Source organism: Oncorhynchus gorbuscha, linkage group LG01 (assembly GCF_021184085.1).
Source record: "Oncorhynchus gorbuscha isolate QuinsamMale2020 ecotype Even-year linkage group LG01, OgorEven_v1.0, whole genome shotgun sequence".
Lineage (NCBI taxonomy): Eukaryota > Metazoa > Chordata > Actinopteri > Salmoniformes > Salmonidae > Oncorhynchus > Oncorhynchus gorbuscha.
The window spans coordinates 83,663,782-83,689,101 of record NC_060173.1 but is presented as its reverse complement, the minus strand read 5'-3'; the positions used below and the strand labels follow the sequence as shown (position 1 = coordinate 83,689,101).

The window sequence follows — 25,320 nt, the reverse complement described above, 5'->3', positions numbered from 1 at the left end:
TGTATTGCTTCAGATTTAGCTGACAGATATAGAGCAGATTCAAACCATGTTTAGCCCAGCATCGCTCGTGCTAGCCTGGCTTGGTTTGGCTCAGCAGTGTGAAAGGGGTATTCGTCTCTCGTTGCATCTGAGACTTTCTGACAGATCCTGTCCTGATCTATATGGAGGCTAGCTGGCCTGTGAACTCGACCTGGGGGGCCAAAGAATCCTCCCACACGTGCACACCATAGGCCCTAGACTTAACCTCTGAGACCATTCCCCTCACACATGATAGATTCATGTAGGCTACTGTAGCGTTAGTGTGTTCACATGTCAACTGGAAAAGAACAAGACATTTAAAGTATGCAAATACGGACTTGGAAATGAAATGTACAGGCAATGTACAAAGGATTACAAAGGGTAGTAGTGTACAGAGCATTGCAAAATCAGGGATGTTGTGACGCACACAGGCAAATGTTAAAACCACAATATTGACATCTAAGTGGGAGGACAGCTATTGAAGATCATAAAAACAAGATGACTATATGACTACGGTATCTACTATGCAGACACACAAGCTAGCTCTCTAAATATGTTGAATCTTATGGAAATAATAGGCCTGACACAATAAATAGTTTCTCTTGTGCTATACTGCCCAGGGCAGGGGTGAGATAGTATGCGTATCCGCCCCATCCAGTGAACTCCTAGGGACCCTTTGTCTCTCTCTGTGACCCATCAGAAGCCACCTCCCGCCCTCTAAATCAGGAAGGTTGTGTCAGCCGCTGACAGTTTGTTTAGCACGCATCGACATGGAACACCCCTGGAAATGGCCACAGATGATTTCCACTGTCCTATATTCTTCAAAAAGCCCTCAATCTCAGATAAACGTTAGCCCGAGCACACACACGCAAGCATAGAAGATGCTGTCCAAAGGGTCTGACTGTTGCAATAACACACAGTAAGTCCAGTTAACACGACAGGGCTGTCAGTGAAACATACATAGTTCAAATCAACGGTCACTCACTAAAATAATGGTCTGTAATACATGAGTGTGTATGTGTGTTGGGGGGGGGGGTCTTTTTAATGTCATTGGGTTTCGACTCGGAATGAAATATAAGGACTAGAGGGAGGTTTGAGAGAGTGATGCATATCAGCACCATTGTAGTTTAGTGTAATGTGATAGCCGAAGCCTAGGGAGAGCGGAACACTAAACATATGATGTGTGCCAAGGTTGTTGTTTAAACAGGGGGATTCAATAATGGCCCGATGCACTTGAATGCATACGAAGGGTAATAAAATATGGAGACAGGATGTGAGATGATGGGGTTATTAGCCCGCTCTCAGATTAATGACTAAACCACAGGCTGGTGAGAAATAGAGAGACAGAGAGACAGAGATAGATAGAGAGAAAGATAGAGAGAGAGACCAATGAGAGGGGGAGAGAGTGTATGTGTGCATGTGTGAGACAGACAGACAGACGGATGGACGGACAGACGGACGGGCTGACAGACAGACAGACAGACAGACAGACAGACAGACAGACAGACAGACAGACAGACAGACAGACAGGCAGACAGGCAGGCAGGCAGGCAGGCAGGCAGGCAGGCAGGCAGGCAGGCAGGCAGGCAGGCAGGCAGACAGACAGACAGACAGACAGACAGACAGACAGACAGACAGACAGACAGACAGACAGACAGACAGACAGACAGACAGACAGACAGACAGACACAATCAAGGGCCTCCAGCATGATGAAAGCATCACAATGCATTTGCGTTTGTGTGTCCCTACTTCAAAACATGGGAGATGATTTATTGGAGATGGTTTAGCAGTGAGCAGCATCATCTCTGCAGATCAGCAGCATGTATCCACAGCATCTGCTCCCTGAGAAGATACCCTAGCTAACATATCTGCCTGAAGGTGTTTACTTCTTCTGGGAGAGAGGATGCTGTCTCAAACTGTGTGGCAGCTGTTGGTTCAAATTATGTTTAGATATCGGAAAAAGTAAGGGGCCATTTGTGTTGAGGGGACATTTATGTTGGGAATTTGTTCAGAAGCTCATCTATTATGCAGACCAAACTATGAACAATGTCAGATTCGAAGGTAGCTCTTGGGATAATGCATCATATTCGTCTTTGAAGAATGGTATTTTCTTATTTTTATTCCTCCCATGTTGTGGATTTTTTGCATACTTTTTCATAACATTGTGAGCAGTGAGTTCGTATTCACATGTAATGTGAATATCTAGGTAAGACAACAACGACTGATCTTAACCTATCCGAAATACAGTCCATTCTGTAGCTAGACCAGAGTGAGAAACAGACACATTTTCAATCTTCAACACTGTTCTCCTTGTTGACTTTTTTGGATGCCTCAGCATAATCTGTGCCATGGAGATGGTTGAGCATCTAAAGACAATGTTACCTATTATACACGGACATTTAATATCCCACTTCGAGGCAGCATGCAATGGCCACTCTACAGGCCTGCTCGGGTGTGGAATCCAAATCCAATGCTTTACAGTTCAAGACAAACACTCCCCTTTTACTATGTGAGCTCATACAGATGACGGATCTTCATTTAATCACACTTATTTTGCTACACATTTTCCTGCACAGCAGAAAATGTTAATAACTTGCAGTACATTCAAGGTTAAAAAAGGCTTCTGAAGTTTGTAATTTCCACTTTAAAATGTCAGACTTGATTGGCCCTAACGAAAAATATATCAACCCCTACAAAAAAAAGTCCATTAATTATATTATGATCCCCCCCAAAAAAATTCCTGTTGCTGCAGGATTCTTTTCCTGCTGTAGCAAACTGGCTCAAATGAGAAGGACCACGTGTCTCGTGGTCCTTCTGTAGCTCAGTTGGTAGAGCATGGCGCTTGTAACGCCAGGGTAGTGGGTTCGATCCCCGGGACCACCCATACGTAGAATGTATGCACACGTGACTGTAAGTCGCTTTGGATAAAAGCGTCTGCTAAATGGCATATATTATATATTATAAGATCCTACATCTGTATATTTACTGCGAACACTTGGCCATTAATCCTTGCAGACTTATTAGACACTTCTGTCAGTTGGCATCGCATGAGATATTCAGACTGAAGAACCTTCTTCGGCTGTCCAACTAATGAATATCCCCAGTCCATGCAGTGAAACAGTATATTTTCCTCAGCACGCTTTTAAATGGAACACAACAAAAATCATGAAAAATGTCATAAATGTTGAAAGAAGCAATACTATTTTGCGTCATGTTATTTTCTTCATGCTAGTGGGTTATTGTGGATGTGTAATAAGTAATTAGACTTGTGAGAGTGCTTGTGAGTTTAAAAGGGTGCAAATTATGGACGTGGGGGGGGGGGAGATGAGGAATACAGTGTCAGCAAAATGCATCTGGAAAGGCTTTACAATGTCTAAAGTGTCCATTATAGTACTTGGTTTTTACATGTCGACTCTATCCTCTCCTTGAAGGAGTAATATCTCTGCATTTCTCATCGTGTTGTGCCAAGATCTGATGTGAGCATCATCATCTTCATCATGGTCTTTCCTCTAGCTTCCCCACAATATTTCATCATGTCCAATCTGTGCCTTACATAACAATGCAGCTGATTCAACAACAACTTGAGATAGCACTGGTGCCAAACAGTGTTCGGGTACACCAAGAATGACGCCGCTGCAATGCTGTCAGTAGAAGTTCAGTTCAACTGTATGTGCTGTGCCATGTAAAAATACATGTCTGCATTTCATGTCTGTTTTCAAATGTAACCGTGTCTGTGGAAAACCCCATTTTCCCTGTGTCTGAAGACAGTGGATGATATTACAAGATGGCTATCTGTGACACAATAATTCTCATTCATTTGACTCAATGTTCAGGCCAAATATAAAAAGTCTCCAGTCAACTCATTCTCAAACAGCAATATGTATACACTTACGAAATGCCCAGTAAATTACTTTTTGTTTAGGAATAACATGGTTATGATGACAATTTAGGATATATAGGTTACCTACCATATCATGGCGTAAATTCAAACGAATTGGTTGCCTAACACTTACACTTTATGTGCAGCTTCCACCATAAAGTTTGTAAAGGTTCCATATAAGGACCCATACAAGGTTGTAAAAACATATCTTGAATAAAGCCTGAGTTAAAAAATAACTACATATTGTAGGTTGTCTTCCTTATAAACCTGTAATGAAGCATGTTGCAGTGCAACCTTAATGATAGGCTACCCCCCACTAAGCATTTACCACCAGGCAACATCTTTTGGACGTCTTTTTTTGGTCATGTCCTCGGACGTTGATTTCTGGTCCGGATCGGACCAAATCTGAACCAATCATAGACGTCTATATTTGGTTCAGATTTAGACCGGCTTTGATTTCAATGTCTGGACCAGCCTGCGTTTGTGCTAAATATAGGCCGAGATAGCGCTGGTGGACAGCACAGTACAGTTTGGGCAGCACAGTACAGTACATTACAGTTCACGATAAAGAAAAGTACAGTACACTACCACAGAGTACACTAGACTTACAGTAAAGTAAAGAAAATGATATTAGTGTACTGTATTGTACCCTACTCTACTCTAATGTACTTCACTGAACTACACTGGACTGTACTCTACTGAATTAAACTATACGGCACTCTACTGTACTGAATTAAACTGTACTGTATTGTACTGTACTCTACTGAATTAAACTATACTGTACTCTACTTTAACGTACTTTACTGTGTTTACTGCACTCTACTGTACTCTAATAAATTCATCTCAACTGTACTGTACTGTACTGTACTATATGGTACTTTAACATACCCCTCTGAATTAAACTCTACTGTACTGTAATGTACTGTACCCTGAATTAAACTCTGTCCTGTACCGTATTGTACTGTATTATTGTGTTCTACTGTGCTGTACTGTACTAAACTGTTCCCTACTGTACTGTGATTTTCAAACTTGTAAAACATAGCTTAGACGTCTATGATTCGTTCAAATTTGGATCTGGTCCACCACATCCAAATTTGTACTTGTTTGGGTGTGGAGTTTATTAGATAATAAAACCCAGCATGCTTTGCTAGTGTTTGTTTTACATTTACATTTTGGTCATTTCTAACCTTTCATTCTGCACCTGAAATGCAGGTGATGTCAACGTCTGGAAAATATTTCTAAAATACACATTATCAACTAATTTTGCTTACTGGGCTTGCAATGTTTTCTGTTCCAATCCTTTCGATTCCATTCAAATTACAACTCTTTATTGGAAAGGTTGTCATAGATGAAACAAATCCGTTTAACACTAACATAACCTAATGATTAAGTATTCATAGGCTATTCCAAGTAATAAGCTATAGCCTCGTTATTGACCTAATTCCTGATCTTCTTCAATACTGTCTCACAGGGGTATCGACCAAGCCTTTTCTTGATTGTGTTCTCATTTCCCCATGTAATTATGCAAAATATTACTGCAAATGACTAGCCTATCTGCGGTGCGCAATTGATTTTTGAGTGCTACAAGAAATACAGTAGTCTATCCATGTAGACAGTGCACTGATATCCAAACACCGATTTCAGGACAATATTAATCCGACAGAAATGTAACTCATTACAACAGACTCTTTCCGATTATTATGGTCTTGAATTGGATATTCATGGGCTATTGATTTGAGAAATGCAAATGCCTATGCATGGATAAAACTGGAAAATAGTCATCTTAAAATAGATCTGTAAATATGGCCATCATAGGCTATTCGAATATTTCTTACCTGATGACAAGAGCTTAAAATCCAATGACAACGTGACTTAGAAAGTCACATAAACCGACCAAACACTCCAGAGACAGCTTTCCAAATGCAACCTTCCGGGCGGTGATAGTGAACCAAACCCAACGGATCCCAACGCTCAATGAATAAAGTGTCAGACTAGGACTGCTGTCAGGTTGTTGGAAGCCACCCACTATTGTTAGCCGACTTCCTTTTACATCACGAATTAGCCTACAGCGCTTCGGGAGAACCCACCAAGCTTTAACATCATTCACGCGTAACAGACGCCGATGACATGTAGGGGAGACCGGGTTGGTTGTCTCTCGGGTTGGGCCCGTTTTGCCAATAGCGATGGAACTTAAAAAGTGCGTCGTTGAAGGCATGCGTCGATACTGATAGGATCGAAAGAAAGGCAGCGCTGCTCTCGGGTCATCTGTCTCCACCCAAATCTTATTTTAACATTAGAATTATTCCACAATACTGACGACGGATCAGCTCCTAGGGAAATAGTATCACATCTGGCTGCAAATATTCAGGCAGCTTATTCTAATGCTTAGCCTATAATAATGCACTAAATCAACATTTTGCATACCATTGCGCACATGTTAGGCTACACATAATGACATATATTTAGGCAGAAATTACAGTAGCCAAATAGCAAAATAAAACTAAATTGAATGAACATGAAACTGATTTCAATATTATTGAAATATTTAGGCTTATATGTAGCCTATAGGGGAGACTAGGGATGGTGCAACACTTTTTGCATTTTTGTCAATTTCTCTGAGATTGTTTGAGCTACAACATAAAAAATATGGTATGAACAACTTACATTGGTCTTCTACAAATTGGTATAGGTAATATATCTCTAAATTAAACGGACAAGGTGTGACTTTGTCTCAAATACAAGGAGTGAAATGTTACAATTTACCCCACCAGCAAACCCCTGACGTCAGTTGTAAATAGGGCTTGGGTTGAAATTCTAAAGTAAAAAAAATGCATAAATCATGACATATAACAACATATTGAAAGCCTTTATTGAGAACATGAGAACAACATTGTCATGTTTAAAATTCTGTTTGGAAGAAATAATATTATTACTATTTTTACACTCCACTAACTGGCCATTTTCAACTAAACAATAATGTCTGACTACTAAACAACACCATCTGAAGTAAACAACTGAATGTTTGTGTGTGTGTGTGTGTGAGTAAGTGAGTGAGTCAGTTGTGATAGTGGTATGGTAGTCCTGGGGAACAGGCTTGGTGGGCCCATAATTCACATTCCCAGTTCTGCACCCAGACCGCCTTAGGCTTGCTACAACTAACCCTGACCCTTGAAGCCATTAGCTACACAGCAAATTCCCCTGTGTTAAATTAACACCAAAAATGTGGATCCGAATAGCATAGGTGGTTGGTGGCACCTTAATTGGGGAGCACGGGCTCGTGGAAATAACTGGAACAAAATAGATTAAATGGTATCAAATACATCAAACAGATGGTTTCCATGTGTTTGATGCCATTCCATTTGCGCCGTTCCAGACATTATTATGAGCCGTCCTCCCCTCAACAGCCTCCACTGCCTTATAGGACACTGAACATTGCTAAATCAACACACTGCTTAATGTAAAGCTTCATTTGCATATTTCCCAGAGTGCTTGACCTTTCAAGTGACTTTTATTGTTACAACACATGACTGAATTTGCTAGTGACAGAGAGATGGTTGTTGCATTCATCATCTTATCACTCCGACAGAATTCAAAAAGTGAGATTCTATGTGAATATGTTGTCCTGGAAATGTTAATATTTGACACATTACAATGTTTTTCATGAGGCCTTATTTTGAGGGCTTACACTCTAAAAAATGTTGGGTTGTTTGGATGACCCAACTGCTGGGTTGCAGGCATCTGTAAAAAAAGAGCAAGGTTGATTAGTTGATGCTGTGTAATTGAGATAGGACCCAACGGATCAGATCAGAAGACTGGAGGCTTGGCTTAGTAGGGGTGTGGATTTAATTATGTACTTTTTGGCCACCTGTGAGAGTAAATGTCATTCCGGTTCATCTGTTCTGTTGAACTGGTATCACTAGTTAGGGTTGAATTGTTTTTATTGCTTTAATGAACTGTATAAAAGTGTATGAGTTTCTTAAAAGCTTACACAAATCCCAAAGTGATAGTACCCACCTTGTTGAAATATGTAAAAGATAATGTACATATTTTTCTACTAGAATATGTATTGTGCAATAATATTTAAAGAAAATTATACATTGCAGGATACAAACTTAACAAAATCAACAGAAATAGCAAAAAATGCCTATCTAAAAGCAAGGTACTGCCTAGTTAGGTCTTCAGCCAGCATAGAACAAAAGGGGTGAAGGGTCGTTCAAAACTCTGACAGTTGTCAAGTCAACGCATCACAAGAAACATGCAAAACGGGAGATGTATAATTATTGATGCAATTGACTCTGGTTTCTCTTCATTATGCACAACCCTGCATGGATGTTATTTTCTGGAGTTGTGTCCCTCTCTCTATCCTCTCTCTCATTATCCTTTTCTTTGGACGGACCAGGAGGCAGCAAAGGTAACGGTGTCTTGACCACGGCTGGCGCAGTCTCACTGGTCCAGCGGACAAGGCTGGAAATCCTGGAAGAACTGGGGAAGACAAAAATGTAACTGTGGCCTGACCGTGGCATGACCTGACTCCATGGACCACCCCAAATCCCAGCACCAGACCAGCTGCCTGTGGAGGAAATGACGGACTGCAGGCCTTGAGGTGAGTAGAGTGCTGCCGAGGCGGGCCTTACTCCCTCTACCCTTGGCCTGCAGCCCTCCTCCCCTGCCTTTCTTTTTTTACATCTGCACTCCTTAGGAAACCACCGACCTGTCCAGAACCAGCAGAAGACCAACAGAAAGAGAGAAAAGACCAGACAGTATCACCACCAGAACCAGAGGCGTGAAGAAAGGATCAAAGACACCAACCTATGCCTGGAGTGAGCAGACCACAAGGGAGTGCCTCCATTGACCTAAAGGTCACAGGCTTCCAGGTGTGTCTGCTCACTCTGAGGTTTGTCCTTCCTCCCCCTGCAGGACCGGAGTAGATCAACACCATCCTTCTTCAAATCACCCCCACCCAACCTGAACAAAATGACCGAGATGAACCCAGGAGTGATGTACAGCTACAACGCGGTGAGGCTGGCACTAATCCCCATCGAGGAGACTGCCAAGGACGGAGCACAGCCAATCGCTGGGGAGCAGCTGGAGCAACTTGAGCAGCAATAACAACCGCCAGACCAGAAACCATGACCCGCCTGGAATTCAGCAGGGCAGTTCTACAGAGAGGTATGCACTTTGAGAACTGCCTGGTGAAACCTCCAGGGCCAGGAATAATTTGAAGCCAGTTTCAAGACCCCCCAGTTACTAGAACAGTTTAGATTAAAATACAGAAATTGTAAAGACAAAAAGTCCCATTTCACAGTAATTACACTCTCAGACACATAATCATAAGTATATAGTTATACAGTCCAATTCCACAACAAAAGCATCCAAGAGTATGACCTAGAAGTTCGGTTTACACCATTTTGCCACTCAAGGCAGTGGCTAGGAGGGTCCTGGACGAAGACAATGTCTGGACTGGGGCACGAAAATGACTGGTTCAGTTGAACCAGACGCAACAGGAGCGGGTGGAGTCTAACATCACCCAGTACCATCATGCTCCGGTCCACTATATGGCATTCCCAAACGATGCAGGAACTACGGCCAACTTGGCCGTCTGGGCGCTACCTGCATGGCCATCGTCCGCAGAATCTGTAACATGATCCTGCAACCTGAGTGGGGAAGGGGGCCACTTCTTTAAAACCTGCCCCAATTCCTATGGTGGCAGGGCAAGGGCCACCACCACCAACCCAAATCCCAACCCCTCCACCCACAATCCCAACCCCTCCACCAGACAATGAAGTCCCAGACCTTTCCACAAATACTTTTACTTTAAGTTTGAGCATTTATATGCAAAACAAATTTTATGGGTGATATTTTAGTCACTCAAAAGGCTATTTTACATGGGAATCAGAATGGCTGTTCAGGACCTTTAAAAAAAGGACCGGCTGCTTGATCAAGCCAACATGAATGAAAACCCAAATGATGGTTAAAACTAACTTGTGTTGGTTTATTTATGGAACCTGTTACATTATGCTGGCTTGCAAAGTGAGGTGCAATTCCTATTGAAATCCAGCCAGAGTGGGGATTTCCAACCTTGTGAATTTGTAGGTTATTTTATTTGGTTATGCATACATAATTCAAATGACATTCAAGTTAAAAAGTTTAAAGCAAGGTATTAAATAAATTTATATTTATATAATTTATATTTAATAAATATAAGTCTAATTGTTCAATCAATGCACATGTAAAAACATAGATATTGAAACAAACAATTCCTCAAATCAACCTGCAATAGAGCATGCTGGGAAATATAATGATGGCAGTGGTTTCAGCTCAAGTCTAGTTATAAACGGTCCTGTTTATCATGAAATTGGATGATATTTGAAGGAAACCAGATCAAAGTATGATGTTAATATTTTTTTTATCTACAGCTCCTCCGCTCTCTCCACTGGCTTCCAGTTGAAGCTCGGTACAAGACCATGGTGCTTGCCTACGGAGCTGTGAGGGGAACGGCACCTCAGTACCTTCTTCAGGCCCTACACCCAAATAAGGGCACCGTTCATCCACCTCTGGATGTGCCTCCCTACCACTGACAGTTCCCGCTCAGCTCAGTCAAAACTGTTCGCATTTAATGGTGGAACAAACTTTGAAGGACAGCTGTCCCCACCTTCCGGAGACACCTGAAACCCCACCTCTTTAAGGAATACCTAGGATAGGATAAAGTAATCCTTCTCACCCCCTCCCCCCTTAAAATATTTAGATGCACTATTGTAAAGTGGTTGTTCCACTGGATGTCATAAGGTGAATGCACCAATTTGTAACTCGCTCTGGATAAGACTAAATGACTTAAATGTAAATGTAATGTAAATGTTATACACCTAGCGTAGTTTTCAGCAGCACCGACGGATGTGCTGACTTGACAACTGCATTTAAGTTTTGAAGGAGCTGTCCCCTCTTTCGTTCCATGCTGGCTGAAGACCTAGCTAGCCAGTAACTAGTTAACAACAGACACAGATGAAGACCTAGCTAGCCAGTAACTAGTTAACAACACACACAGATGAAGACCTAGCTAGCCAGTAACTAGATGAAGACCTAGCTAGCCAGTAACTAGTTAACAACAGACACAGATGAAGACCTAGCTAGCCAGTAACTAGATGAAGACCTAGCTAGCCAGTAACTAGTTAACAACAGACACAGATGAAGACCTAGCTAGCCAGTAACTAGATGAAGACCTAGCTAGCCAGTAACTAGTTAACAACAGACACAGATGAAGACCTAGCTAGCCAGTAACTAGTTAACAACAGACACAGATGAAGACCTACCTAGCCAGTAACTAGATGAAGACCTAGCTAGCCAGTAACTAGTTAACAACACACACAGATGAAGACCTAGCTAGCCAGTAACTAGATGAAGACCTAGCTAGCCAGTAACTAGTTAACAACACACACAGATGAAGACCTAGCTAGCCAGTAACTAGATGAAGACCTAGCTAGCCAGTAACTAGTTAACAACAGACACAGATGAAGACCTAGCTAGCCAGTAACTAGATGAAGACCTGGCTAGCCAGTAACTAGTTAACAACAGACACAGATGAAGACCTAGCTAGCCAGTAACTAGATGAAGACCTAGCTAGCCAGTAACTAGTTAACAACAGACACAGATGAAGATCTAGCTAGCCAGTAACTAGATGAAGACCTAGCTAGCCAGTAACTAGTTAACAACAGACACAGATGAAAGGGGAAACACAGTATAAGGATCTTCACCACAGATGAATAAGGTAAACTTTTAATTATATTTGCTAACACCCTCCAGTCAAATGTTGGCACCAGTAGAATAGCTTTCTAGCTATGTAAACCACATCTCTCTGCAAGCACACCTCCTATGTTGGTTACAAGGCAGTACTTATTTAAATTAGGTAAATATCATGTTTACCATCAGTGTTTTTTTTTAAATGTGAGTTAGGGTGAGGTCACCCTATCCCCTTAATAAAACTGCCTCCTGAATCCAAGTGTTTGACATGGGGACGGGGGCCAGTAACTTTATGATCAAACTTTGTAGAAGCAACATTCATTTTTTTATATTTTGATCCGCATTCTTTTATCTGGTTTCATCCAAATATCCTCCAATTGAATGAAAGACATGATTTTTACTGTTCATGACCTTTAAGGTAAGGGTTATGGTTGAGGTTAGGGTTAAGAATCCTGTATAGAGTCTACGATATGGAAATGATAGCCTATTCTGATAATACAACACTGCCCCCTTGTGTCTGAATAACAGTCTTATCAGCGGAGCAAATTCCAATTGCATACATAATGCAATATAAAAGGGGGCTTTGAACAGAATGAAAATATCCAGAAATGCAATGTGGATGACTATGCAACATTTTATTTAGGCTCCAATTGGTTGATTATATATGTTCTTTCCAACTATGTTAAAAAATGTAATGTGCATTTACTCACATGAAGGAATGATCTTAAATACTTACACTGATAATGTAAATGATCACGCTTTATATTTCATGAGCAGTGCAGTGCTATTGGGTTCCGTAATGTTAATCATTTGTCAATAAAAACAAACTTGTCTGGTGTCCTCAGGAAAAAAATGACAATGATATACCGGTTTTTAGGATGTGACAAGGGAAAAAATGTCTACAATTTTGATATTACAAAACCACTCCTCATACAAAGAGCTAAAAGGTTCAAATAACAAAATTACATAATAGGCCAAAACAAGCCTTTTATACAATTGCTCTAAGACGACCACATAATACCACAGTCAAATAAGAATTAAAAAATAAAGTGTAATTAAAAAGTAGTGTAAGAATGATTTAATACAAGGCCTTGATTTAGACAGTATGAAATAAGATGTTGGTGTTCTTCTTTATCCTGATGGTCTTCCTTTTGTGACTGGGATCTGGAAATGGCACAACACAAATGACAAGTTGCAATCTTTTCAAACACTTCTCTATGGCACAAGTCAAGAAAGAAACATGGCATTCTTAAGGTAAATGCTATTTAGCAAAAACACACCTGATTTTTAAACGAAAGGTCAAAGAGTGAAACAAGTGTGGCACTAACACACCTGTTTCAAATAATCAATTAATCATGGTCTTCAGTCTGGATTTTGATCATTTGAATCAGGTGTGCTAATGCTGAATGGGAACAAAAGCCTGCACACCCAGTAGCTCTATAGGAGCGGTGTTGGAGAAAACGCTAACTTGAATCTTACTCGGCTTCATACACATCTTCATGCAGTGTCTCTTGAGGACAAAGTTGTTATTGTTGCCCCCACAGCCCCTGTTACGCAACCAATGACATCTCTTTGTCTTGGGGTTGTATGCATATCTCCTTCCCGTTCTCCTCTCCTCTCTGTCACACATCGTGCCCTTGTCATTGGTACTGAGACAGAACTCTGGAGGACTGAAGTCTGAAAGAATTACACAAAGGCAATAGTAAACTGAAATTGCGTACAACAATGACTCCATAATACCAAAGACACATTGTATAACACTAAAGAAAGTGTGTAGGCTACATCACCAATGCAACTCTGATAGAACATACTATAATAAAAGCATTTTTTTATTTTAGCTTTATGGAAATGAGGTTAATGGTAGTCTACTGTAAAAGTGACTACCCACTGGGCACACACTGGCTGAAACAAGGTTATTTCTAAACAATTTCAATGAAATTACACTGAACTAACATGGAATAGACATTGAATTGACATCTATACCCAGTGGGTACTTGATTCTACTATTTTTTCTTTTACATTTGAAATTTACCTCAACAAAGGAAACATGGTTTTTACTACCTCAAGAGTCAAACTGTGGAAAAGCCACAAGATGTCAGCCTTGGGTTACGGGAGTACTGTAGGTATCCTATATCACTTCACTGGAATGACAAATACGAATACAGAAACACTCCTTTCCTGAATTCACTGACCTGGGTGGAATTTTGTAACATGAATCATAACTGCTTGTCTGTGACTGAGGGATGGCAGACTCCCTGTGCCCCCTTTTTACTGTGCTGTGACTGTATCAGACAGTGGTGGTCTATAAGTACTTACTCACGCCTCATACACCCATACCCTCCCATTTTAATAGCAGTGAATCAGTGTTACATGGAAGAAGGATATGCTGGCCTTATACGTTGTAGCTTGTTTACCTAACTGCTTCTGAAATGGCGCATATAAAATGACTGTCCCTCTTACCTAGCTATTGCAGTTGCAGCATGGTATGTGTGCAATAGTACACATGAGAAATGACTGCATTCCTGGGTTACAGTACTAACCTGTGGCCTGGTGTTGAAGATTCTGCTGCATGTTGGAGGTGCTTAAAGCAAACTCATCTGAAAGAGGAAATATTCAGCATATTCACATGCTTCTTTCAATATGAGACTGGAGCATGGTGGAGCATGCATTTCCCCTTCCTTTTACCAGTATTAGAAGTTGTGATACTGTAGTTAACTTAGGAGTTAATATCAACTCACCATGACAGAAGAGATACATACTGTAGCAATACAGTTCCACAAGGGTACATGGTGTTGTCATTTCTACTCTCTCTATAAACCTTCTCCCTCAGCTTTTTCCTCTCTCCCTCAGAATTGTCTTAAACAGAGCTGACAGGATATCAGCCCTTCCACTTAGTGTCTGTGGTTCATAGTCTTCAGAGACCCCACAACCCCACTTTCCTGGCCCTGCCAATCAGAAGAGCTGACAGAAGGGCAGACTGGCATGCTGGGAAAATGTAAAGCTTCTTAGACAAACAGTTTAATATACTGAGGCTATGTTCAGTATCATGAAGAATTACTGTAGGGCTACATGCAACATTAATGCACAAATGAAACAATTACTTTGTCTGATTATTGAAACATTAGATCAATATATGGTTATGTTTAAAGACATCCATTTTGTTAAATCAGATTAGGCTTGCCTGAAATATCTTTGGTGCTACTGTACAATTAATTGTCTTCTTTAATCAATTACTAGACATTTGTTTAAGAAATAAAAATACATAAACATTGTCTTAGCAGTTACTTTGACAGGTTGTATATTAGGTTTACTAGTGGGTTTTGGGACGGTGACCTCCAAATTAGGAGTCACATCCAATTTAGGGGCCCACATTGGCGTTTTCTGCCATGAAACCAAAACATTAGAGTTTACTTACATAATAAGTTACAGCATGTAATAGAAATGTAATATAATATAAACTGTTTATTGTTGTTAAAACCTGTTTACCGAGGAACTATTGTAATATGACATACTGTACAACATACAGTTGTTATTATACTTATGGATTCAGATTTATTAAAGAGATCAATTATTTTGAGCCCAATGAAGATGGATTAAGGATTCTGATACAGAATGAAAATGTAATTATCTTTGAGTTGTCGTCAATAAAAACATTTTTTTTTAACATTGTTTGTCCATTTATATTAACACAGACTTCCAGCTAGCGTTGGTCACAGTAGAACAATTTATCCAATATTTTCTTTGACAAATGCAGTAAATAAATGAATTTAAATTCATTGAAATCGGACTAAAATAATTAACTATGCTCAAAAGGCCCCCAAAAAACCGATCTAAATGCAAAATGAAGAGGAAGCATGACTTGATGGTTTGAAAAAAATCCATCAACAAGATCATTTGCAAGGTAGAGCAACATCGACTGGGCAACTACATTGAAATGACTCTCCTGTGGGTATTTGGTCCTTTAAAGAGGTAGGACTGCCTAAAAGCCCAGGCATCACAACAATGACATTAATGCACTTTGAAGAAGTAATATACTCCCCTAGCACATTTCTATTAAAAGAAGCCTTGATAGTGCTGCTATGGCCGTAAGTCCAAACCTTTTTCATTACATTTGAAAATATTGATTAGCCTCACTGATCAAATCTTTCTTGCAAACCATATGATTGGTTGGTCCCTTTTAGACTACTTGGGTGTCACGCAGTGTTTTGAAGAACAGTGTTCGATGCCGATGCACTACCTGGGTTCTGGCACCTGGCCCGGCACTCTTTCATACTCTTGAAGTTATTGGCGTTGCCGAAGCAGCCTCCGTAGTAGAAGTGCTTGCACTCCTGGCTCTGGCTGTCAAAGAAGTAGCGCGTCACCAGACCTCGGCATGGCCCCGGAGCCTCATCCAGGTGACAGGGACTCTTGTCAGCTGGGGGGAGATGGACAAAGAGAGATGGAGAGGGCAGAGAGAGAGAGAATATTATTGAGAAACTGAAAAGGGGGAGAAATGGATACTAGCTACTGGGTCATTTGAAAAGATGATAGCTGGGAAATGTGAGAAAGTGCAGTGTAGGGAATGGGCTACTGAGACCTACTGCTCACTGAAATAAAATACAAATCTATACTAAGGACCCTTCGTACCCAGTCAATTGACTTAAAGGGAAATTGTGAATCATAGACAAAAAGTGGTGGCACTAAGACTGGAGTGCTTAGAGAGACTGACTGAAAAGCTGGAGAAAGGAAGAGAGATAATACATACTTAGGCATGGAGGAAGATAGTGTGGGCTGCTGACACAGTCATGAATAGATAGATGTAAAATAGATGTGGAGAGAAAGGTGAATTGACTGGAGAAAAAAGAGAGAGAGCGAGAGGGAAAAGTGGAGGTAAGAAAAATACACCACATTACATTGAGGAGAAATGGAGGTGCAGAGATGCTGAGTTGAAACTCTTACTGGAGCCATAGTCAAATGCTCTAGTGTCGATGAAGCATGCGATGAGAACTAAGCAGATACAGTGCATTCGGAAAGTATTCAGACTCCTTGACTATTTCCACCTTTTGTTACATTACAGCCTTATTCTAAAATGGATTCAACAGTTTTTCTCCCTCATCAATCTACATACAATGTCCCATAATGACAAAGGAAAAACTGGCTAAGAAAAAAATTAAAATGGATAAAAAATAAAAAACTTAAATATCTAATTTACATAAGCATTCTGACCCTTTACTCAGTACTTTGTTGAATCATCTTTGGCAGCGATTACTCCTCGAGTCTTTTTGGTTGTGACTCTACAAGCTTGGCACACCTGTATATGGGGAGTTTCTCCCAATCTTCTCTGCAGATCCTCTCTAGCTCTGTCAGGCTGGATGGGGAGCATCGCTGAACAGCTATTTTCAGGTCTCTCCAGAGATGTTTGATCGGGTTCATGTCCAGGGTCTGGCTGGGCCACTCAAGGAAATTCAGAGACTTGACAACCACTCTTGCGTTGTCTTGGCTGTGTGCTTAGGGTCTACGGTGGCAAGAAAAAGTATGTGAACCCTTTTGGAATTACCTGGATTTCTGCATAAATTTGTCATCAAATTTGATCTGATCACAAGTCACAACAATAGACAAACATAGCGTGCTTAAACTAATAACACACAAATTATAGTATTTTCTTGTCTATATTGAATACATAATTTAAACATTCACAGTGTAGGTTGGAAAAAGTATGTGTGAACCCCTAGGCTAATGACTTCTCCAAAAGCTAATTGGAGTCAGTTAACCTGGAGTCCAATCAATGAGACAAGATTGGAGATGTTGGTAAGAGCTGCCTTGCCCTTTAAAAAACACTCACAAACTTTTAGTTTGCTATTCACAAGAAGCATTACCTGATGTGAACCATGCCTCGAACAAAATAGATCTCAGAAGACCTAAGATTAAGAATTGTGGGCTTGCATGAAGCTGGAAAGGGTTACAAAAGTATCTCTAAAAGCCTTGATGTTCAGTCCATCAGTCCACAGAATATAAGACAAATTGTCTGTAAATGGTGAAAGTTCAGCACAGCTACGACTCTCCCTAGGAGTAGCCGCCCTGCAAAGACGACTGCAAGAGGACATACTGAATGAGGTTAAGAAGAATCCTAGAGTATCAGCTGAAGACTTACAGAAATGTTTAGAACATGCTAACATCTCTGTTGATGAATCTACGGTACGTAAAATACTAAACAAGAATGATGTTTATGGAAGGACACCACGGAAGAAGCCACTGCTATCCAAAAAAAAACATTGCTGCACATCTGAAGTCTGCAAAAGTACACCTGGATGTTCCACAGCGCTACTGGAAAAATATTCTGTGGACATATTAAACTACAGTTGTGTTGTTTGGAAGGAACACACAACACTATCTGTGGAGAAAAAAAGGCACAGCACACCAACATCAAAACCTCATCCCAACTGTAAAGTATTGTGGAGGGAGCATCATGGTTTGGGGCTGCTTTGCTGCCTCGGGGCCTGGACAGCTTGCTATCATTGACGGGAAAATTAATTCCCAAGTTTATCAAGACATTTTTCAGGAGAATGTAAGGCTATCTGTCCGCCAATTGAAGCTCAAAAGATGTTGGGTGATGCAACAGGAAAACGAACCAAAAAAACAAGTAAATTAACAACAGAATGGCTTCAACAGAATTACGATGCTGTGGCTTGACCCCAAGAGAGCAGTTCACGCCAGATATCCCCAAAATACTGCTGAACTGAAATGGTTTCGTAAAGAGGAATGGTCCAAAATTCCTCCTGACCGATGTGCAGGTATGATCCACAACTATAGAAAATGTTTGCTTGAGGTTATTGCCGCCAAAGGAGGGTCAACCAGTTATTTAAATCAAAGGGTTCACATACTTTTTACACCCTGCACTGTGAATGTTTACACGGTGTGTTCAATAAAGACATGAAAACAAGTAATTGCTGTTTGTGTGTTTAAGCAGACTGTGTTTGTCTATTGTTGTGACCTAGATTTGATCAAATTGTAAGACCAATTTATGCAGAAAGATATTTACAAAGGGTTCACATACTTTCACTGTGTCCTGTTGGAAGGTGAACCTCCGCACCAGGTCCTGAGCGACCTAGTGCCGGTTTTCATAAAGGATCTCTGTACTTTGCTCCGTTCATCTTTCCCTCGATCCTGACTAGTCTCCCAGTCCCTGCCATCACCATGCTTCACCGTAGGGATGGTGCCAGGTTTCTTCCAGATGTAGATTGATGAAGAAAAATATATAATTTTATCCATTTTAAAATAAGGCTGTAACGTAACAAAATGTGGAAAAAGGGAAGGGGTCTGAATACTTTCCAAATTCACTGTATATCATTGATGCAATTTCGATGTTTGAGTTGCTTTGTGTATCACCAACTTTGATTGAGAATATATTACTGCAACACTTCTCACTGCATCCAAGTTGCTTGACATAGGCATTTCAAAGAGCTGTCAGTCAAGGCGAGCTCAAAAATATGAGCTCCCCACCCACAGCCTGTCTTTCCAAACTTCCTGGTAGTTAGCCATGAGAGAAAAAGTCATTTTCAGAATGACTGTTCAGGACCCATAACATTTTAAAGAACGGTTTGTTTACGTTACACCTTTCAAACTGGAACAACCATTTCAGTAAGGGATGCAAAATAATCTAACTGATTGGATCAGTTTAGAAAATGTATGTTATTCATCTTTATGAAGCATAAGATAAATCAATCAATCAATCTACCTGCAAAAACAATTTAAAAAAATATATATCTGCAGTAGAGCATGCTAGAAATTAGACAATGATGGGTGTGGTTTTGATTCAACAATGGTTATTAACACCAAGAGTGGGGTTATGTTACACCAATGAGTGGTTTTGGTTCGATGTGCTGTGTATGAGTTCAGACCCTTGTATTAGAGTAAAACTAGGCCTTCAAAGTAAGGCCTTATGAAACACTTTTGGTATTGTGTTGCATTATATATATATATATATATATATATATGTTTATTTTTTTATTTTATTTATTATGATAACGTTCACTTAGGATCTCATTTGGTGAAGTCCATTTGTCCCAAAAAGTGATGAATGCAACAACCATGTCTCTGTCACTAACAAATAGACATGGGTGGTAAACTCCACAATTCACTCAAAGGTAAGGCAGGTTTTACACTAAACCAGTGGTTCCCAACTCCAGTCCTTGATTACTCCTAAGCATACACATTTTTATCGTAGCCCTGGACAAGTACACCTGATTCAACTTGTCAACTTATCCTCAGGCCCTCAACGACTTGAATCAGGTATGTTTGTCCGGAGATATAACAAAAACGTGTGCTGTTGGGGGTACTCGAGGACCGGAGTTGGAAACCACTGCACTAAGTAGTGTGTTAATTTAACATTGGTTCCAGTGTGTATGTCAGGGTTTCCCAAACTCGGTCGTCAGGACCCCAAGAGGTGCATGTCTTGGTTATTGTCCTAGCACTACACAGCTGATTCAGATAATCAACTAATCATCAGCATTTCATCACTTTAAATCAGCTGTGTAGTATTAGGGGGGAAAATAGTGATGTTACGGTTGATACCGGAGAGATGAGTAATGCGTCAAAATTACGACATTTGAAGCGGTATCCCGATGCTTATATGACTTCATTAGAAGCATATGATCAATGACATCCAAAGATTCATTTTGTCGAACAACCACCTGATTGGTTTAGTATGGGTTTCGGTAGAAGACAAAAAAGACTGTCCTGCGTGTGCGATGTCATCTATAATAATTTGGCTGTTCTAAACTATTTTCACCAGCAGGTGCCACTAGTGTAAACAATGTTGCTCAAAGCCTCGCGTAATGAACCTATTTGACACAATTGTCTGGAAATGCTCAAGGGCTTCAGGAAGCTTAGTTTCCCCATCACTAGCAAAAACCAAAACTTTCACCCCTTGGGGTCCCAAGGACCGAGTTTGGGAAACGCTGGAATATATGGTCCCACTCTTTCAGTGTTATTTAACACTTGCCAATAGATTTGGCTGATAGTTTAAAAGAAAAACATCCATATTTCTTTGAAATGGCACTGTGTGCATTATGGGAATGTGTTTGTGAGTAAATGTTTGGTCTGACAGTCTTATCAAAGTGAAAACAATGATAGCGTTCCTCCCAAAACCATAAAGCACTAAAACTATATTGCTAATTTTAACATATGATAGGACACTGTGAACTACTTACTATCATTCAATAAAACCTGCATTCCAAAGCAACTACGTCGATGATGTCATTGTGTTTATTGCCTCAAAGATAATGTCTAATCTATTTTGATTCATTGGTAACATGGCTGATGATTAAGTTGACCAGGGAACAGAGTAAAGCAAGTACAAACTACAATATCCGAACAAAATGTGTATGCTTGTTTCAGATTTTTCACATATCAACAGTCACATTTGACCTGCAGAGAAATCAGAGAAAAAGGTCCAACAACTCACCAGACACCAGGCACATTCCCTCACAAGCTTCCAAGGTCTCAAAATTGTTGGCGTTGCCTCTGCAGCCACCGAACTCAAAGGACTCGCAGTGGCCCGTGTCAATTTCGAAATAGAAGCGCTCCTTTAACACCTTGCAGGGCCCTTCATCCTTCTTTAGGGCACACAACTCGTGGAAAATGAAGAGCTCGGGATGGGCTCCATCTGCTATGAAAGGAAGAAAGCCAAAGTTGGCATACAGCCATGCACAGATATACAGAATCCCATGGAAATGCTCTGGTGTTATTTAGGTCATCGCTGTGCTTCAACCTGAGGCTTTGGACTAGGTTAGAACTTATCTCTGGTACATTCCAAACGACTCCAATTTTAGTAGTTCAAGACCGCTCACTGCGTTCGGATAAATTATTTGACATTACAGCCTCGCTGGTAACTCTCAACAGTCCTGAATAGAATTCAACATGTACAGAATTCTCAAGAAATGCACCTAATTAGACGGACTTCCAGTAAGTGCACTCAACAACAAAACCCTAAACAGTATAGCTGTGACTTTCACGGTGATCTTTAAATGCATTCCACCAAACGCATATACCACGTGTTCTACAAGACATGGGAACAGATGACTTGGAATAGTATCAAAACACTGTAGCATCTTCACAGCAAGCCATCAAGATGTTAAATCACCATCTCAGTCTGGGGCTAGATTCAGCCCGCTGTGAAAGTACCGTTCCTTCAGATCAGGGATGGGAGGGGGTTGAGTGACAGCCTGCTTTCCAGTGGTTGGATAACTTAACTTTCAACATCCTGATCTTCATCTGCCAAAAGGGACTGGGTTTTCCTTTTCCACACATTGTAGATCAGGTTAGTTGACCCCTCTGTTTGCTTATGGCTGCCTTCTATCATATACAGGTGGTCACACATATAATGATTCAAACAACTGCAACGTGACAATCAAGATCTTTCTTATATCGAAACTTGTCAAACATCAACAGTCATCCAGCGTGTGTCGCTTTGTTTGTGAGGGTTTGATAGCAAAACACCCTGACAACTATTAATTGCTGCGGGATTCCCTGCCCAGCAACACCTGCAGACTCCACAACCCCACCATTTTGCTCAGGCCCCAGCCAGCCCACAGCAGGTCAGCTGTCTTAACAAATACCCTCTCGCCAGCCTGCTGATAATGAGAACACAGGCGTGGCATTCCAATCTGTCACCTCTTCCACGGATACAATTCCTTCTTGTAACGAGGCCGGAAACACTAATCAAAAATGCAAACCTCTGGGTTTATGGCGGTTCGTTTTTGCAGGGGATATTAAATGTTTTTAGAGTATGACTCCAGATATTTTTATTTACATTCCTTTGTCCGGGCAGATAACCAGAGAGAGAAGAGGCCCTTCCAGGGGATAATTACACAGCAGGCAGGCAATCCACATTCTGTCTTCTTCTCTGTACCACTAGGCCCTCTTTGGCAGTGTAAACATGCATCTGTCCTTAGACTCCCTGAACAAACTGCACAGGGCAATAACGACAAGTTCATGCCTGGTCTTTCCCTCACAGCCCACACAGCACCACCCTGGGTGCAACAGGAGTCACTTCGCTTGTCAGTCCTAAGATCTTTGAAAAGTAAAAGAGGGGAAAAAGTGACTGCTCATTTGTTCCACCGTGCTTCTTTTAAGTGGAAACTGGGAAAACAGCTTGTTTTTTCAAAGATGTGTAATAAGCGACGAGAAGTCTTCCCAAAGAGGAAAGCGAAAACAGCATGTTCCTATTGATTTTATCTGCCTGGTGAGGCCAAAAGAAATACTGTACAACAGACAGTGTGTATTTCCTTCACTTATTGCCCTAATGTCCAGCCGTGCTAATGTGGGCCATCCAAAAATACAACACACCTAGAGACAACCGTAATCGCCTCAAATGTTGGGCAACTAAAAACTTGATCTGAATAAAAAATAAAATCATTGTTATTGCACCAGAGACTATTTTCCATAAAAATGTGATCTTAGAAACTTGAAAAAAGTTAGCCTCGGTGCACAGTAACTGTAAACAAGTTGTGTTCTACCTAATCAAGCTATTCATTATTTGAAATAACACAGAATTGGACATATCGTGAAAATCAAGTGAAACTTCACCAAAAGACCTCATTTGACAGTACAGTGCATACATACGTTATTTTTCAGACCCCTTCTCATTCCTCCCCTTCCACCCTCCCTCCCTATCAAAGTATGTCTGCATCTCAAGACTAGACCAATGTGCCCTTGCACTGAATGCCAATGAGTTGGGACTATTTATGTTCATCTTCCCACAATATATTAAAAAAAGCCTGGTTGATGCCAACCAATAGATCAGCTTTTTCAGCTCACCCCAATACATGTACTGTAGAGCCTGGCACAAAATGTACCAACACATTTTTGGCCTCTTAATTTGGATAATGAGCTGAATTACTCAACACTGGTGGTGTGCCTAACTTCTTGGTAATGAAGAAAATGGGCAGGTTGACCCGAGTAGAGGCTCAGTCTTAGCTTGTTTAGAGAAATGTCAGGGGGAAGGAAGCGTTACTTTCATTGAGATAGGAGACTTGACATTTGTCAGGCCTGAAAAAACAAACATCATTCAAAATCAACAATGTGATGGCATACTATATTATAACCCCAAAACATGATAAATTGAAGAAGACAAATTGGATTGGTTTAAAAGGTGTGTCCAAGTGACTGTTCCAAGTAGTTCCAAGTCCAAGTTAGTCACCATTATCAAAACAAAATGAATCGTGTGGATGAAGATATAAGTCTAACTGTAATGTCAAGAAGTAAGGGTAGGTCAACTGATAGTAACATGAGTCAGCGATTATGTCACCCTTATGACAGAGGGTTCAAGTGTCACCACAATTTATTTATGTGACCAAATGTTGCAAGAGAGGTTTTCATCCTAGTCATAAGGTAGGCTGAGTTGGGTGTGATCACTGTAATGACAGTATATAAAGTAAAGGGCACATCATCCCTGGCTGTGCAAACAAAGCCTAAAAATATAGGCAGAGCAACAGGCCATGTTAATTTCCAATGAAATATGAATTTCCAAGATGGAGTAGTTTGGTTCTGCTTTCCCTGTAAGGTTGAGAGAGAGAAGAGAGAGAGAGAGAGCATGAAGTAGTGAGAGCAAGACAGAAATGGGCAGAGGAGAGGCAGGAAGAGAGGCTCAGAAATAAATAGGTGACAAGCACCATTCAACTATGAATCAGAGTATTAGAAAAGGAAGATGATACAGAATGATACAAGGACATTGATAGATAACGGTGATGACAGAACACGAGTCATGGGTCCTTGAGAAAATCTCACACAAATTAAAGGATACCTTTCAGAGGCGACTAATTATGACCTCATAATCACAAGCATCCTGTGGTTGCTATAGAAGAAGGCTTATCTCACTTGACATTAGAGATAAAAGATGCCTCAAGCACTTTCCAAACGAGATCCCCCCCCAAAAAAACAGATCAAAGGAGCCTGGGTGAAGTGTTTTCTACATGGAGTACACTGTTACCACTTCCATTGATATTAAGTGCTTGGCTCTCCAAGAGACTTTCAGAAAAGCAAGGTTCATTAGCAGACACCTTAGTGACCTCTAACTTCAAACCCATTCATTTTTGTCTTGTTTGCTGGAACTGCAAGCAAAGCCTTGCTTAATTTTCTAGAAGTCTACAACGAAAACCATTATATGTTTCATGTATTGGTGTTGCTCAGACAGTTTCTCTCTCTTCCATGGGGACAACTAGGGATGCAATAACAGACGCATATGTTGTAACCACTTCGCTCAATAACTTATCCCAATTGACCGATTTGGGCTTGAGTTTGGATTCAATATAGGTTGTCTTTAGTGCAACTGCTCTACCATGATATGGCATCTCCAGAAACATCCCTTGACAAGAGGCAGAAAGAGTGATTTGCAGCATCGCTGTAAAGGATGACCAGTGTGTAACCCAAAGGAAGGGACTTGGATGACACTAGTCGACGTGGCGCCAGAGGTAATGGCAGCAGTTTTACGGGCGCCCAACTAATTGTGCTATGTTTTGTACATATTGTTTCTGCAACCGTATCTTACGGCAAAAAAAGAGCTTCTGGATATCAGAACAGCGATCACTCAACAAGATTTTACAAAGATTTTTCTTCAACAAACAACAAACATCCTCCAAACACCCGGCAGGGCAGATATACACGTTATTTGCAAGAGGAAGTGACGCAGGTACAGAGGACAGAGCCAGGT

At 40.8% G+C, this 25,320-nt stretch overlaps 2 protein-coding genes across 6 annotated transcripts in view; both read right to left on the bottom strand.

The window, feature by feature from the left end:
• LOC124043816 (calcitonin gene-related peptide type 1 receptor) overlaps positions 1 to 6,127 on the bottom strand; it is a 54,525-nt gene extending 48,398 nt beyond the window's left edge. Inside the window, exon 1 of one of the 4 annotated variants that reach the window (XM_046362840.1) lies at positions 5,735 to 6,127. The gene's annotated coding sequence lies outside the window, so the exon portion shown is untranslated. The remainder of the gene's footprint in view (positions 1 to 5,734) is intronic. The other 3 variants (XM_046362819.1, XM_046362810.1, XM_046362830.1) reach the window with 3 other exon arrangements.
• Positions 6,128 to 12,249: 6,122 nt separating this feature from the next.
• LOC124043808 (tissue factor pathway inhibitor-like) overlaps positions 12,250 to 25,320 on the bottom strand; it is a 40,485-nt gene continuing 27,414 nt past the window's right edge. Inside the window, exons 2-6 of one of the 2 annotated variants that reach the window (XM_046362796.1) lie at positions 21,076 to 21,276; positions 15,871 to 16,047; positions 14,174 to 14,230; positions 13,113 to 13,310; positions 12,250 to 12,797 (exon numbers count right to left, since the gene is read on the bottom strand). In XM_046362796.1, coding sequence (XP_046218752.1) covers positions 12,730 to 12,797; positions 13,113 to 13,310; positions 14,174 to 14,230; positions 15,871 to 16,047; positions 21,076 to 21,276 — 701 coding nt within the window. In that variant the 3' untranslated portion in view covers positions 12,250 to 12,729. Of the gene's footprint in view, positions 12,798 to 13,112; positions 13,311 to 14,173; positions 14,231 to 15,870; positions 16,048 to 21,075; positions 21,280 to 25,320 lie in introns of both variants that reach the window. The other variant, XM_046362789.1, reaches the window with a different exon arrangement.